This window comes from Maylandia zebra, linkage group LG7, assembly GCF_041146795.1.
Source record: "Maylandia zebra isolate NMK-2024a linkage group LG7, Mzebra_GT3a, whole genome shotgun sequence".
In the NCBI taxonomy this organism is placed as follows: Eukaryota; Metazoa; Chordata; class Actinopteri; order Cichliformes; family Cichlidae; genus Maylandia; species Maylandia zebra.
The window spans coordinates 66,338,489-66,356,329 of NC_135173.1; the positions used below are offsets into that span (position 1 = coordinate 66,338,489).

At 42.0% G+C, this 17,841-nt stretch overlaps 1 protein-coding gene across 2 annotated transcripts in view; it reads left to right on the forward strand.

Moving 5' to 3' along the window:
- Nucleotides 1–9,694: 9,694 nt before the first annotated feature.
- The window catches only part of LOC101485269 (solute carrier family 13 member 1), a 35,366-nt gene continuing 27,219 nt past the window's right edge, over nucleotides 9,695–17,841 (forward strand). The window contains exons 1-3 of one of the 2 annotated variants that reach the window (XM_076886943.1): nucleotides 9,695–9,820; nucleotides 13,099–13,282; nucleotides 16,164–16,332. In XM_076886943.1, coding sequence (XP_076743058.1) covers nucleotides 16,213–16,332 — 120 coding nt within the window. In that variant the 5' untranslated portion in view covers nucleotides 9,695–9,820; nucleotides 13,099–13,282; nucleotides 16,164–16,212. The remainder of the gene's footprint in view (nucleotides 9,821–13,098; nucleotides 13,283–16,163; nucleotides 16,333–17,841) is intronic. The other variant, XM_014413114.3, reaches the window with a different exon arrangement.

Below are 17,841 nucleotides of genomic sequence, written 5' to 3' on the forward strand. Positions count from 1 at the left end.
CACCGCCACACATACGCCATTTGAGAGGGAAAAAAGAGAGCAACCATTCTGCAGCCTGACGTCACGCTGAGCAGCTGCATGATTTCATGTTTGCCCTGATCTTCCCAATAACTTAGCCCTTGGTAGTACCTACGGCCATTTATCATCCACAGCGTTTTTTAATATTAGGCCATTTTCACTGTGTTGAATAGAATATAGCCAAACCTTCCAACCCTTTTTTTTTCCTTTTTTCTTTAGAATTGCAGTCTCCGTTTATTAGATTAGCTTAAAGTGGCTAAGCTACAAACCGCCATCCACATGAGGTCCTAGAGCCAAAAATCGCCCCATTGAAACCCATTATAAACGCTATTTTTCACTGCACAATTATTACCATTAACGTAGTGGCGATGGCTTAAGTTTCGTTTTTGTTCTGTAGTCAGGACCTTAGAATTGTAATTTTTTTATTTGGCCACCGGGTGGCGCCCTTGCTTCACATTTGACCCCTGCTGGAAAACAGCGGGCTGCTTAGACAGACCTGCGGAAAAGGAAGCCTCATTCCCGGCTTGCAGCAGCGGCTTCGCCCGCTGATCGGGCGGGACCATTTTTTGGTCCCCAGGTCGGCGAGAGGGTGCTTTTTTTTTTTCAATCAACAGAAAATGACGTATTTGTTGTCACGTGGTATCAGCGTGTGTGCTGAAGAAAGGACTCCGACGCAACATGCCCCCGGTGATGGTAGAGAGTTAACCCGGAATAAGGCACTGCTTTCGGCTTAAACGAGCAGCGCTGGCCGCCTGGAGACTATTTTCTGCTCTTGCGAAAAAAACAACAAGTCGATCGAAATTAATGTTAGTGCCATTCTTTAGACCATCTAAAGGCCTAATTAAAAGTACAATAAAATATAACTTTCAAATGTATTTTATGGAAAATATTTCATTTTTTCGTTTTTTTCGCCAAAAAAGCCGTGCGCTCATGTGACAAAATCGGGATATAAAGGGTTAAAATCCGCGAAATATAATTAAAACTTTATATGAATATTTCAGGGAGAAGTAGTTTTAAAAGACTGACCAATTTAAAGTGAAAAAAAAATATGAATATATAATTTTTTATAGCACCTTTTGGGGAATTGTCCATATTCATAAAGGTGGATGCATTTTTTTAAATGTGCTCCTGCAAAAAAAATAATGGCAGGTCAAAATGTATGTTGGTGCCAATCTTTGAACCATCTAAAGGCCTAATTAAAAGTACAATAAAATATAACTTTCAAATTTATTTTATGGAAAATATTTCATTTTTTCATTTTTTTCGCCAAAAAAAGCCGTGCGCTCATGTGACAAAACCGGGATATAGAGGGTTAAAATCCGCGAAATATAATTAAAACTTTAGATGTATATTTCAAGGAGAAGTAGGTGTAAAAGATTGGCTAATTTAAAGTGGAAAAAAATATTAATGTATAATCTTTTTATAGCACTTTTTATGGCGTGGTCGATTTTTGGCTCTAGGACCTTATAAGGGGTACTTTTTCTAGGACTTACCAAGGTTAAAGAAATGTTGTCATTCTAGCTACAGGGGGAAATGGATGTGTGACAGCATGTAAGAAGTGTCTGTAACAGCAAACACTTTGGAAGCACTGACAGCCTGTGATTCACCAACCTGAGTTTGTATCTGAGACAGGTGCCAACTGCTGAACCTTGTTGAGTTTGTCGGACCAATCAGCACAGGCGCTGATGTTAGGTTGGACCAGAGGTGTTGTCTTACTCGAGGGCTGCATCATTATAAACTGCTCCACCCTAAACCTGAAATCTGTGTGAGAGAGCAGGGCCCTGTTTCAGGAAGCCGGTTTAGTGGAAAAACTGAGTAAGTATACCCTGAGTTAACGAAAACTCTGGGTTTTCGGTTTCACAAAGCGAGTTCAGCTGCAGCCTGAGTGAGTCACTATGACGACACACTCCGTGAAGCTAACCTGCCCCCTAGCAGGTTTACTACAACTAACCCTGACTGTCTCCGCCCCTTTGTCGGAAACCTGACAGTAGGAAGTGTCAGACATGGCGTGCCACTTCCTTGAAGAGCCAGTAGATTGTGAAGCCCAAATTCTCCGCAGAGCTCTCCGCCGGGAGAGAGTGATCAGAGCGCGTTTGGACATTTTATCATTTCCTGATGATTTTCTGTGCGAACGTTACCGTTTCTCAGCACAATCTATAATTTATTTGGATAACATCCTCAGGCCATATATTACGCATGTGACACATCGCGGACATGCTCTCAGTTCATTGCATATTATTTGTATTGCACTTCGGTTTCTTGCAAACGGGAGCTTTCTGTATAATATTGGTGACGCTGAGCACGTTTCCAAGGCTACCGTCTGTCGGGCAGTCAGGAATGTTACAGTTGCACTGAAACGTCTCCTGTACTCGTGTGTGGTGTTCCCCGGTCACAGACCCACAAGATTTATCAAAGAGGGATGCCACAAAATTGCAGGTATCAGGATGACCAAAACTTAATGTATGATGTGGTGATACTTGGACTACTACTTAAATGGCACTCACATTCCAATCATTGCTCCTTCAGTAAATGAAGGAGACTATGTGAACAGGAAGTCTTTCCACAGCATTAATGTACAGGTACATAGTTCCCTGTAGCATTTCAAACTAACAAATTATTTCATTATAGTAATGGATGCTAATTTGTGTTCTCTGCACTGTGAAGATCATATGTGATGCTGCCAACATTATCACAAATGTGGAAGCCAAGTGGCCAGGCTCTGTCCATGACTCACAAATATTCCGTGAATGTACACTGAGCACAAAATTTGGACATGGTGAGTTGAGAATACTTTAAAATATATAAAGACCAATTGCTTCAGGGACATTTGAACTGAAGTGTACCCTTCTGTCTTAGGAGAGTTCACTGGCTACTTGCTTGGTGATAGGGGGTATCCATGTTTACCCTATTTGCTTACCCCTTACCCTGACCCTGAACCGGGCCCACAGCAGCGATATAATCTGGCTAATTGCAGGACAAGAGCCAGAATTGAAATGACTATCGGAATGCTTAAGGCCCGGTTCCAGTGCCTGCAAAGACTCAGGGTCACCCCAGAAAGGGCATGTGACATTATTGTGGCATGTGTGATTCTTCACAACATTGCCACAATTAGAGGAGAACACTGTCCTTCTGAACCAAACAGCAGTGATCCAAACCATGAACATCCTGACCCTCCCACGGACATACAAGATGGAAGCGCAGTCAGAGACACCATATGTCACAATCATTTCTTTTGACCCATCACCTCAACATGTTGAAAGAAGAATAAACAGATTTTTTGTTCAACTGGCTTTATTGGTCGCCTGTGTTTCCTGTACACAAAGTATTAAAAGATGTAAACCTCATAAAGTGTCTCTGTTGCTTCCTTCTCTGTAACAGCTGTCAATGTTTCTTCATTATTTTCCTGTAGTAAAGAAATAAACAACATTGCTGTTCTACTGTAAACTCATATAATCTGTGGAGTATTACTCACAACTGCATGTTGGTCTGGCTCAACAGGAGGCTGCACCAGATGCAGTACACCACCACCATCAACTGATAGAATATGAGGTTTATACAGGTCACTTATAACTTACAAGGGACCAAATGGCAATTAACAAACATACCAAGCACCTTACACTTCATTGTCATTATGCTCTCAAAGACAACCAAGACTGAGGGAAGGCAAAATCAGTCGGAAAATAACTTCACTACAAAATAATCCATTATGGTAAAGAGTTTATCAAATGAATGCGTCGCACTGCAAAGGTGACTGTGAAGAAAGGATGTATGCACATCATGTATTATTTTGAATTTACCCCTTATGTAGGCACTTGTGTCTTGCGGGGTTATTGACTCAGAGGATGTCCCCGCAGAGATGCCAACTGCTCAGCCTCTGTGAGTGGTGGTGGTGGAGGACCCCCACCTGTTTTTCGGGCCTCCGCTTTTTTTCTGTTGGCTATAACGGGCCACATTTGAGCATACAGAGTAAGCAAATATGTACTTGTAATGTGCTCAGATAATTTCAATAAGTGCTTACAGAAAGAAAATTAATGTAGCCTCTAACTGCAATTGATTTACATCGGACAAACAGACCAAGCACTATGGCTCATAATACAATTACACCTTACCTGTTTGGACTATATTTTTATATTTCATTTTTACTTGCTGCCAGGCACGTTTGGGGCCTGTTGGGTTGCACCTGCGCTCACATCACATCACAAAATAAAATGTATAAAATAACAAATAAAATAACATATGATAAAATAACGTGTTAAATGGGTGGAAATCCCTCGATCAATGTTTAAATTAACACTCACGCATTGACTCTGTCGGCTATGTTTTGCCATGCATGCTCCCTTTCTTTTGCAGCTGTGGCTGTGTTACTTTTTTCCGCGGAATTTGCATGTTATCGGCATATGCTGCCATCAGAATTTCGGCCTCAAGCGCTGTAAGATACATTGACCGCGCCTTCTTTCCCTCCGTCTCCATGGTGACTCACTTAATCTGTGCTCCGCTTATCAGGGCTTTATGTATCCTCGTCCGCGCGCTTCACTTGGGGTTAAAGCAACTCCGCGTTGATTGAACTAATTGTTATCAGCCTTTCTGAAACGGAATATTCCGAGTTGGACAGTTCGGGGTTACTCAACCGTGAGTGTCGTTTTTCACTCTGAGTTTTCCAAACCGGCTTCCTGAAACAGGGCCCTGACCTGTGCAACGTGCAGAACAACACAAAACACTGTTTACTATCAAATTGCGAACCGTCCCCTTTACTATGCTAGGTGCCTGTATGCGCACATGCATTTTTAGTTTTAATGGTAAATGGGCTGTATGTGTATAGCGCTTTACTTAGTCCTTATGGACCCCAAAGCGCTTTACACTACATTCAGTCATCCACCAGACACTAGGGCCACCCTGCACTCTGACTACCACCAGTAGGCAACGGGTGAAGTGTCTTACCCAAGGACACGACGACCGAGACTGTCGGAGCCGGGGCTCGAACCGGCAACCTTCCGATTACAAGACGAACTGCCAGTTCTTGAGCTACGATCGCCCATTAATACCACATTGCAACATTCAAGCATTAATCTAACACAATGACTCCCTTATTTGTTACAGACTCAGCAGAAGTCACTGCGTGCACACTGCTGAGAAAAAGAAGCTCATTTCAGTAGGGGAGACCGGGGATAGTTGTAACATTTTTGACATTTCTGTCTGTAAATTGGAGCTCTTTTAAGGTAGTGGATTCAAAATGTAATGCAAAGTATTTACATGTCTCTGCTATTAAATAGTGCAGCTATTTTCTCTGCAGCACAATTACCCATTGCATGGTATGGTCTCAAACACGAAGAGTGAAATGTTACAATTAACCCCATAGTCTGGGTTAGTTGTAACCTATCCTGGGGTAAAATGTAACACAATGAAATAAGGGTACTAACAAAACATTAATATGTAATCTTTGTTTATTCAACACATGAATGCACTTACATCCATTTATGTAGCTGTGTGTGTGTGTGTGTGACAGAATGCAGAAATCTAGCTTTTGAACATATTCCAACCCCCCAAAAAAGACAAATTATAAAATTTTCTGAAACTGAATATTTCATTAATTTTGGTTGGTCTTCCTTGAGTTTGGCCTCATTGGCTCAGTGGGCATTATAACCTACAGCTCTTGCACCAATTTTGAACATAACAATGAAGCTGAAAAAATGTAGTTGTTCACCAGCATCGCAATTCCATTACTTTTTATCCTGGCTTACCTTGGTGTGGTTTGCAAAGTGCTTCAGAAAGATGAGGAAATCTGTTTCGTGCACCCATCCTGATTTATTTCCACTACCAGTACTTCCTACTGGTCCATCTCTGACACAGTGGTCTGCATAATGTATGTGTGGGAACACAAACAGTGGAGGAATTGTGTTGCCAATGGCATTAACCGCATATACAAATGTGACCAGTGAACCTCTCTCTGCTGATGTTGTTGCCCCAACTTGTTTAATATAAGTTAAAGTAATAGTGTGGTAAGTTGTAACATCTGCATTATTGTTACAACTGACCCAGACTGTTGCTGTTACAACTGACCCAGACTCCTATAGCCATGAACTAGCTAACATTACAGCCAACGGCTAAAACACTAGCACTAAAGACCTACACAGAATATATCCCCATAGACATACAAATAACACAATTTAAGTTTGATGAGTTTAACTGCAAAGCAGATAATGCTACTAGAAATTGAAATAAAGTAGAAAAACTTACTTTTTGGCATACAAATTACTTTTTTTCATGTTAAATTGTCTGTGTTTGACAAAATGTGCTGATTTTTCACATGTGATAGCAGAACTGAATTGGGCGTGCACAGGATGAGTCACATCATTTGAAACTTAGCCCTGATTGGAGAAATTGGAAGTGTTACAACTATCCCCGGTCTCCCCTACATATCTGCTTCGTTTCATGAATACTGTGTCAGTGAGGAGCCAAGAATTTTAGGACAGAGCCAAAGTTCATCCATGCAAAGTACCAGTTGTGCACTCTGATAACATCTCCTCCTCCTGAAAATAAACTCTCCAAGTTTTAACACCACTTTTTTTTCCTTATGCAATTTACAGTAAATTCTGTGTCACAGACTTTTTAATTCTCATTTCTGTGACTCATTTAAATATTCTCCACCTAAAAGTGAAATTTTTACAAATACATATGCTACAAGGCCAGCTGCCAAAATATTCCTGTTTATAGCTTTCAGTCACAACACGGAGCCTCTTTAATAAATCCAGCAGCTTTTTAAGGTCAGGAGAAGGAATCCAGCTGCTGCAGGTTTCTGGACCTGCATGTTTCTTCTTGTTTACAATTCTAACCTTTGCACTGAAGCGATATTTTTCCACAGGCTGTTCTCATTTATATGACCTCTATAAAACAACGGGGTAAGAAAGTGCTGTGGTGAAGTACGATAAGAGTTTTGTGGTCCATCTTCTGCACATTGTTGTTACATAATAACAGATGTCAGGCTGTAAGATAAGATAAGATAAGATAAGATAACTCTTTATTGTCATTGCACAGTCATACATAGTACAGTAGTACAATGAAATTGGAAAAACTGTCCTACGTCGGCACTACATATAACACAACACGACACGATATGACACATCACAACGTAACAAACAACACAACACAGTATATTAACTTAGTATAAAAAAGAAGAATAAGTGTATGTGTATTGCACACTGTTATTATTGCACATTAATTATTATTGCACCTTGTTATAAATATAAATATTATTGTTATCGTTTTAAACATTGTTACCTCCCCCTAAAAAGTCCAGGGAGGTATCCAGTCAGGTCAGCTATTTACATTGATCAGGGCTGTTGCCCTGTTGTAAAAGCTGTCCTTGAGTCTATTTGTTTGGGACCTCAGCAGCCTGAACCTCCTGCCAGACGGCAGCAGCTTAAACACCCGGTGTCCTGGGTGTGTGCAGTCCCGTAGGATGCTGCGTGCCCTCTTGAGACAGCGAGTGCTGTACAGGTCCTTCAGGGAGGGAAGAGGATGTCCAATGATTTTTTGGGCCATGTTGATGACCCTCTGGAGTGCCTTTCTGTGTGCTGTGGTGCAGCTGGAGAACCACACACCGATGCAATATGTCAGCACACTTTCAATGGAGCAGCGGTAGAAGACGGTCAGCAGCTCCTTCTTCAGGTCCATTTTTCTGAGGATTCTCAGAAAGTGGAGACGCTGTTGGGCCTTCTTTAAGACCGCAGAGGTGTTAGAGCTCCATTGGAGGTCTGTGTCTATGTGCACACCCAGAAACTTGAAACTGGAGACCCTTTCCACGCACTCCCCGTTGATGCTGACAGGCTGCAACTCGGACTTCCTCCTTCTGAAGTCAACTACCAGTTCTTTTGTTTTGGTGGTATTGAGGTCCAGGTTGTTGTCTGCACACCAATCTGACAGCCTCTGAACTTCAGCTCTGTATGCAGTCTCATCTCCCCCTGAGATGAGCCCCACCACAGTGGTATCATCTGCAAACTTGATGACTGTGTTGTCTGGGTGGGAACTAACACAGTCATGTGTGTACAGAGTGTACAGTAGGGGACTCAGTACACAGCCTTGTGGAGAGCCGGTGTTGAGGCTGAGGGCTGAGGAAAGATGAGGCCCCACTCTAACTCTCTGTACACGGTCTGAGAGGAAGTCTCTGATCCAGCGGCAGGTGGTGGAAGGAAGTCCAATTTCCAGCAGTTTATCTATTAGTCTGTCCGGGAGTATCGTATTGAAAGCAGAGCTAAAGTCAACAAAGAGCAGCCTGGCGTAACGGCCCTGCACTTCCAGGTGAGAGATGGTGGTGTGGAGCGTTGTAGCAATGGCATCTTCAGTTGATCTGTTAGCTCTGTATGCAAACTGGAGCGGGTCGAGTGTGGGTGGCAGGCAGGACATGATGTGACGTCGGACCAGTTTCTCAAAGCACTTCATTATAACAGGTGTTAGAGCAACTGGTCGGTAGTCGTTGAGGCTGCTAATGTTAGTACGCTTTGGCAGTGGGACAATTGTGGCTGACTTTAGGCACGGCGGGATGCAGGACTGGGACAGTGAAGTGTTGAAGATCTTAGTGAAGACCCCAGCCAGCTGGTCTGCACACTCTTTTAGGACCTTTGCGGTTACCCCATCTGGTCCGGTGGCCTTCCTGGGGTTCACTGCCCTCAGTGTGCGCCTCACCTCATATTCCTGCACTATGAGGCTTGGGCTGCTGCTGTCCGATGTTTTTGCTGCTGCTGCCTCTGGTCCCTTCACCTCAAAGCGTGCGAAGAAGTGGTTCAGCTCCTCTGCAAGCTCCGCGTTACCCTCAGTCAACGTGGTATTGCCAGGTTTGTAGTTGGTTAAGTGCTGAACTCCCTGCCATACCTGTCGTGAGTTGTTGGTGGTGAAGTGGTCTTCGATCCTTCTCTTGTACGCTGCCTTGGCCTCTCTGATGCCTCTTTTCAACTGAGATCTGGCTGCACTGTACTGCATACCATCACCGGATCTAAAAGCGGCGTCACGTTGCTTCAGCAGGACCTGGACCTCTTTAGTCATCCAGGGTTTCTGGTTGGAATACACCCGGAGACGTTTGTCCACAGTGACACTGTTGACACAGAAGTTAATATATGAGAGCACTGATGTTGTGTGCTCTTCAAGGTCCTGATGTTCGAACACGCTCCAGTCCGTGTTTTCAAAACAGTCCTGCAGCTGATGTGATGCACCTTCTGGCCAGGTTTTCACAGTTTTTGTGACTGGGGGGGCTCTTCTCCTAATGGGAGTGTATGCAGGGATCAACAGCATGGACATGTGGTCTGACAAACCTAGATGTGGTAGAGGGGTTGCTCTGTAGCCTTTTTGGATGTTGCTGTAGGCTTTATCCAATGTGTTTTTCCCCCTCGTTGCACATTTAATATGCTGTTCAAATCTGGGGAATACTGACCTTAAATCAGCATGGTTGAAGTCCCCAGCTATAATGTGCACTGCGTTTGGATGGGAGTTCTGCTGGTTGCTTATTGTCTTGTGCAGCTCCTCCATGGCAGAGTTAGCATTAGCATCGGGTGGTACATACACGGCCGTTACCATGACAACAGTAAACTCGCGAGGTATGTAGACGGGTCTGCACTTCACAGTCAAGTATTCCAAATCCGGGGAACAGTGGCTGTCTACAGTCTTTGTGTTTTTGCACCAGCTGTCATTGGTGTAGATGCATAAACCCCCTCCTTTGATCTTACCGGAGTGGCCGTTCCTGTCGTGACGGTGGACCGTGCGGCCTGCTAGCTCAATAGCCGAGTCCGGAATTGATGGCTGCAGCCAAGTCTCTGTGAGTAATATTATGCTGCTGTCCCGTGCACACTTATTGACTGCAATTTGTAATCTCAGTTCGTCGATTTTGTTGGTTATGGACCTGACGTTGGAGAGGAAAATACTCGGAAGCGGTGGCTTAAATGGCTGTTTCTTTAGCCGAGCTAGTGGACCCGCCCTGCAGCCACGCTTTTGCCTCCTTTGTTTACGTTTCCTCTTTGTCTTGCCGCTGGGAAGAACCAACCACGGAGACCCTGGAGCTCTTATTATGTCCTCCGGAATGCTGTGAAAGTGGTGGTAGTCCGATGTAATGCTCCTTGCACAGCGTAATCCCAAACTCAAAAGGTCCTGGCGACTGTAGGTGGACTCTACTCGATGTATAATGATAAAAAGCACACACATCCACACAGATACACGTAGAGAAAGTAAAAAACAAAACACCGAACGTGAGGAGCAGTGAGCCGCTGCGTCTGTGCGCGCCGCCATCTTGGTCAGACAGAAGGAGAGGCTAGTGTAAGGCTGTTCCAGTTCTCAGCGCACTACTCTTCTTCTTCATTTGCAATGACCTCGATGACATTTTCATCGAGGTCATTGCGAGGAAAGAGGTTAGGGATAGGAGAAACATTTGGAACGCACCCTCTGTCTCTTTGTTATGTTACTTCCCATTTTAATTTGCTAGTATTTTCTGTCTTTCGTGTGTTGGATTTAGTTTTACTTCCTTTGTCTTGTGTTTTTTTATTTACCCACCTGTTCCCCATTCCCCTAATCAGCCTTTGTGTATTTATTCCTTCAGTCCACAGTGTGTTGGTTTCTTCATGTTGTTTTCTCTGTAAGTTAAAGATGTGCCGTTTCATTCTCATGGATTTCTGTGTTTGTGGAATTTGTCTTTGACCAAAAGTAGAGGTTTGCTCTTCTGTTTGCATCATTGTGCCCGTGGCGTCTGCTTTTAGCTACTTTCTCCCAGCATATCGTGACATGCAGATCTTCTCCATCTCATTTACTTTCCTTTCAGCTGATCTTTACTCTGCTTTCATTTCTTACATCTTTCCGTTTGAATTGAACAGTTCAAGTTGCTGTTCCAGTCAAAACCAAATCAAATTTTAATAATATTACACAGTAGAAGAGCTGTAGTTGTTCAGAAGTTGACTGTCAATTAAAAGTCCTTGCACAAAAGAGTTTTTTTGGATTTTCTCAACAACAAAAACGCCTTTTTATAATCAAAACTAAAGAAAGAAGAAAGAAAACTTGCACAGTGAAGCAGAATTTGGGGCTTAGCAAGTTCAGGGTTAATGTAAGTGGGTTTTCACTGTTAGAAGTGTTTGTACTTCTTACCAAAATGCATCGTCATGGAAACATTTGCTGCTGACGTGTCCTTTTCTGGAACAAGTTATGCTCCAGATAAGAGAACAGCAGGTGCAAAAGCAGCATTTGCTGACCAGCTCTTTGGAAAATATTTTCATGTTTCCTGGAATATCCCCTGGACCTCAGTGGATGGCTGGTAGGAGGGTCTAAAGTTTACAAAGCATGTAATGATTCTGTCTTTACCTGATGAGCATCAGTAAGAAATACAGATTCAAATTCAATCTGTTTCCCCCTGTTGTCTGCAGGTGATTTACAAACATTTTTATTGTCTTATGAGCCTAATATCAGATCCAAAAACAGGGCACTACCAGGGAATTAGTGCTGTGCTGAGTCATCGGTGTTATCAGCTGATATTGGCTATTTGATAATCAGTATCAGGAGTTATGATGGCTGAAACAAGCAAGAAGGCAGAGAGCATTGTTGCATTGATCTGAGCAAAGTAAAATGAATAATTATTAATAATAATAAATACATTAAATTAAATAAAAGGAATAAATAATGTATAACATATGTTGGGGAAAAGTGTTTATAGGTTGTGTCCCTGGAAGAAAAAAACTATCAGGATCAGAATACTGGGGTTTTCACCAGCTGATCTTCGTATCGCCATTAAAAATCTAAAATGAGTCGACTCCCATCCCTCTACCAGGGATGTTGTAGCAACACTGTAGCACAACTCCCTGATCGGTGTTTTCAAGAATCATACAATAATTTTAGGGTTTGAAATTTGTACGTTTCAATTTGTGTGTCCACATTGCTTGTACATGTATTTAATTTAAAATCTAAATTTGAATAGAATGTAAGTAAATACATTTTGTTAGGTTTTAGCATATTTTACGTGGCACTGGGGATTTTCTTGAACAAGTGTTTTCACTCATACACGCGATCTCATAAATCCTAAACAATCCTAAATATTTAGAAGTAGAGTTTGGAATGTCAGCTCCTACTGTTTAACCCCACTAATGACATGGAGACAAAGAGAAATGCCTCTGCCTGGTTCCAAACGTCTGCACTTTTGCCCACATTTAAAATTTCTTCAGCTCTTCAAAAATGAATAAATTAGGACTGTGGAATATTCAGTCTAATTTTTTCCAATGAATATCCGCAGCTTTCCAGGAAATAGGACAGTCAAGGTTCAAATACACATTTCACAACTTCTTTAAATACTTTGCCAGCAGAGACACAAGCAAGCAAGTTATCCAGTAACTCTGAGACAAACCTGAAGAAGATCTTGGAAGACTGTGTGTATAATTTCAGGAATACGCAACTTGTTCTTGGGAAAGTTTACCAAATAACTGAGTAAACCCACTTCCAGGAACATAGACCTCTATGAACTTCTATTTTAAAACGTGCAACTCTATCAGAAACTTTTCTGAATGCCAGGAATGGAGATCGTTACTCAAACCAAGAATTCTTGCCAAAAATCAAATCCTCTCTCAAGTGTTCAGCGTTATGTAAAAAACACGCAGAGCTCCTGGAGAGGTATCTTCCCAACAAAGTATTGTTTTTGGAAAACCTCACTAAACCATAGTGAGGTTACAACTAATTCAAGTATAATGTTGCATAACCTATTATGAAACATTTTTTAAAGCAAGGTCTTTGACTTATGACCTCCATTATATAATTTCCGGACTGCACTGTTGGACATTTCAGTCGTGAAATCTGGTCACAGTAATTTTAATACAATAGTTTTAATAAGCAGTTTCTTCCCCACAAATATTCAGATGTTGTGAGCTAAACAGCTGCAACATGTTTAGGGTGGTGAACTCGAGTATGCGCTCTGATTTGAGGCTTTTTGAGGGGGAACTCGTGTAGCATCTCTGTAGACAGACCCACACGGACTACAGTAGGCGGCCAATGTGAACCCCAGTACTGGTTCATAAAAAACAATGGGTGATGTCATGATGTCCATCTTTCATAAACAGTCTGTGGTTTCAGTGTTAATGTTCAACAGGTTCAGGTGACTGTGGAGTGATTTAAAGTGGTGCTCGGGATTTTATTTGAGTGACACCATCAAGACCATCAAGATTACGGTCAGCCAGGAGCAGAGGCTTCACTTCCCCATTTCCTTCACTACATCAAAACAGCACCTTTCAATCCTGAGGTGGCCAAGCTGCTAGAGGTGAGAAAACAGCACTCTTAAACTCACACACTACCAGTTAAAAGTTGGGACACACCTTCTCATTTAATGGTTTTTCTTTATTTTCATGACTATTTACATTGTAGATTCTCAATGAAGGCATCAAAACTATGAATGAGCACATATGGAATTGTGTAGTAAACAAAATATGTGAAATAACTCAAAACATGTTTAATATTTTAGATTCTTCCAAATAGCCGCTCTTTGCTTTGATTACTGCTTTGTGCCCTCTTGGCATTTTTTCGATGAGCTTCATGAGGTGGTCGCCTGAAATAGTTTTCCAACAGTCTCAAAGAAGTTCCAAGAGATGCTGCGCACTTGTTGGACCTTTCACTCTACGGTCCATCTCATCCCAAGCCTCTCAATTGAGTTTAGGTCAGGTGACTGTGGAGGCCAGGCCATCTGGCGTAGCACTCCATCACTCTCCTTCTTGGTCAAATAGCCCTGACACAGCATGGAGGTGTGTTTGGGCTCATTGTCCTGTTGATGTAGAGATGTGTCTGCTACTGGAACTCTGTGTGGCGTTTATCTGGGCTCTAATCTGAGGTGTTGTTAACTTGCTATTTCTGAGACTGGGAACTTGGATGAATTTATTCTCAGCAGCAGAGGTGACTCTTGGTCTTCCTTTACTGGGGCGGTCCTCATGGGAGCCAGTCTCATCGTAACGCTTGATGGTTTATGCCATGAATTCTAACAGTTGTCAAATAGAGCTGTCAGCTGTGTACCAACCTGACTTCTGCACAACACAACTGATGGTCCCAACCACATTAAGAAGGCAAGAAATTCCACAGATGAACCCTGACTGGCCCACCTGTGAAGTGAAACCACTTCAGGTGACGACATCATGAAGCTCATTGAGAGAAGTCCAAGGGTTTGCAGCACTGTCAACAAAGCAAAGGGTGGAATCTAAAGTATAAAACATACTTACAGTTATTTATAATTTTTTTCTTTGCTATATGATTCCATATATCTTGCTTCATATATTTGAAGTATGCATCTACAGTGACGTCATTGTGGTTACACGAGCTCCGCGGACTTCATTCTGTGCTCCAACAGACTCGACAACATCTTGTCCTCTAAAGAGGTTAAAAATAAATACGCAAACTCATTAAGGAAACAAAGATAACCCTTCCTGCTACAGGTGAACTGCTGTATATGTTTAACAGCTCCACTGATTTGGAGAATTCTGTTTCCTGGACAGATTTATCACACAGGTTCATGTGCTTGGTACTCAAAGATGACTTCATTCAATTTCTAAATAAATTAATGAATAGTTAAAGCAAGCTGGCTGCATATGACCACAGTGCACGTCTTACAGTATGTTTTCATTATTCCAATTATTTGGACAAGATCTCCAACACCACTGGCTGAAATGCAACACAAACTATGATAAAGCCGTGTTTTATGGATGACAGCAGACACTCAGTGCTGTATCTCTTTCCTGACCTCCAACATTTATAATAACAGCAATTTCAACCAGAATTGTTATATTTGGAGTAGAGTCCAGTGCTTTTATAATATACCACACCTCAGATTTTTATTTTACCCGTATTCCTCCTGTTCTGATGAGGCTTCAGTGAACAGCAGGCCAAACAACTTAACTCAAGGTTCATTCTTTGAGTTAGGTGGCTTTTTTAATGGTTGAATGATTCATAGGTCAGTGTTTAGTCTGTCATAGGTCAGTGTGGCTTAATAAGCAAAGCAAACATTCCTCTGAAAATAGTGAGGTACAAGGACTGGACTGAGTGAAACAGCAGCCACTGTCCAAAGAAAAGCTTTGAAATGTAAAGGTGGGGAACTGTATCTCAGCTCTGGCTCATTGAAAGCAAAATAGAAAGAAATGAGGGTGACTCAAGAGTTTTGCACAAAAATCTCTTAATGACATTAAAGTCTAACTTATAAAGTGAAGTGGTTTGTGTGCTGTCAGCACATTCCATCTGGAAAGTTGGGTTTTTTTTATATTTTCCTGAATTTTGTTTAGTTATTAGTTGTGGGTCAAAAGAAACAGACATAAACTCAGCTAAACTTTAATGGATCTCTGAGGTTTTCAAGATAACAAGTTAAAAGATAGCAGAAGTTGTTGGAATTCTCACACTTATAGCCAGACACAAGAAAAATATACTACCGTCAGCAGGGGGCCATGTCATGCTGATGCATGTTCTTTGGAGTATAGATTAAGACTCAACTTTACACAATGAGCTAGTAAGTTTCGTGACTTAGGCATATACTCACATATCATGCATACTTTTGGTGCCTGCTTTTAAATTGTTGCTGAATATTCAACATTAATTATATAACAGTCTTTATTCTTTCTTAAAATATAATGAGGACTGGAAATGATGCAAGTCGACATTCTAGCAAATAAATATTGTGTCTAAATATTTCACACCAGGATCAAATAGATAAATCCTTAAAAATCAGGGTAAATGAAAGAGTTTTCCCTATGAACTGAAGGAGGAAAACCTTAGAGCTCACCAAACCATGTACACATACAATATCATATCGCACGCTGGAAGCAACTTTTTAGGTCTGTGTATGTATATTTGCTATGCGCATTTTAGTAAAAATTATTCTCAGTAAGTATCTTTACATGCTTTATATTTTGTTTTTTATGTCAGAGAAACTACTGACATTGACCCTTTCAAGCACCACACTTGAAATAAATGAAAAGCCTTGTCACATTAACATCTGACCTTTGTCTTAGTGGAGAGATAACCAACAGTTACTAATGAGCTTTTGTATCTTGCTCAAGAAAACTGATATGGAAATGTAAAATGAAGCTTCCAGTAGTTTGATGACTTCCCCAAACCGGTTTCCAGCTTGTCATTCTCAGTCAATCATTACCCTCTCTAACATATCACAGCCAAATAACTGCGGGGTCACAGCAGGATCCTGCAGGAGAGACGAAATCGATGGGAGACAGGAGGATGCTGACGAAGCTGAGCGAAGCACTGTGGAACTATCACAGCCTTCTCCTGATCATCCTCACGCCGCTGCTGCTGCTCCCTCTTCCTCTGGTCATCGGAACAAAGGTGCGTGCACAAATATGACGGGAACTGTATCCGCTCCATAATAGTTTCATTTAACTGAAATTGCACTGATCAGTGTTTTTAAGCAGCTCCTATCATTATTTGCATATTGTGAAATATGTTGCCACTGCTAGTTTTAATTGTATAGCACGTAAACTTTATGATATGATCTCAGTAGGTTGTAGCTATTGTAGAGTTTTTGTGATGATCTGAACAGTCTCTGTGCTTTATTAAGTTTACGTTCGCTCTTTATTTGCTTTCCTATCAGCCAGTCATGGATTTGTACTTACGGTATACACTTTTTTCAACTCTAAGCACTACGAGATCTTTTACACTTTTTCCCGTCACTATAAATACGGCTAACAGACCTTTGTGCATAGTGCCAGCTGACCCTTGATCCTTTTCTAATAATGGCCATAAATAAAAGTTTATATACTTTCATAAAATGAAAACACATAAAATGATACTTCAAGGTCATTTTTTACAATTTAGGTTTAAAAAATAACAGGATTGCAAATTAGAAGAAAGTAGAAAGCAAGTAAAAGGTGTTTGTTTCTACCAGCTTTTCTTGTGAAAGGCAACCTTGAGCTAATTATATTAGTACATGGGAATCTAAACTTTATTTCAGTCTAAATTTGAATTTAGACTACAGTACTGATCAAACGTTTAAGACCCCTTTAAAAATGGCAAAATATCATATTCTGCATTGGCGGATCTTAACAAAGTTCCAAGTAGAGCTTCTGTCGTGTAGCGCTGTGTGGCAGTCAGGATGACGACCCAAACACAGGCCTCAAACAAAAGCTTAAACTCAGCGAACACCATGAGACTGGAAAGTGTGCGCGTCATGGATGATGTCAGCGTGCACACTGTGTCTGAGGACGAGTGAACGCAGGCAAAGCTACTGGTCTAGACGGGATTCCCGGCTGTGTCCTCAAATCAACCGCGGCTCAGCTGGCTGGAGTGTTTACACACATCTTCAACCTTTCCCTCTCTCTGTCTGTAGTCCCAGCCTGCTTCAAAACGGCCACCATCGTCTCTGTACCCAAACCCTCCACCATCTCTTCCTTCCTCTTCCTTAAACGGCTGGCGACCGGTATCTCTGACCCCCATCATGAGCAAACGCTTTGAAAGGCTGGTCGGGGACTTCATCTGCTCTGTACTGCCCGACTCACTGGAACCGCTACATACCGCCACAACAGGCCCACTGATGATGCCACAGCCCTGACACTACATACTGCCCTCTCGCACCCGGAGAAGAGAGACACGTCAGAGAGAATGCTGTTTGTAGATTACAGCTCAGCATTCAATAGTCAGTACACACAAACTAAACAGTGAAGAAGGCGCAGCAGCGCTTCTTCTTTTTCAGGAGACTGAAGATATTCGGCAAGAGCTCCTGCATCCTCGGGGCCTTCTACCGCTGTGCCTTTGAGAGCATCCTCACTGGACGCATCACCACGTGGTATGGCAACAGCACCGCTTACAACCACAAAGCTCACCAAAGAGTGGTGCGGT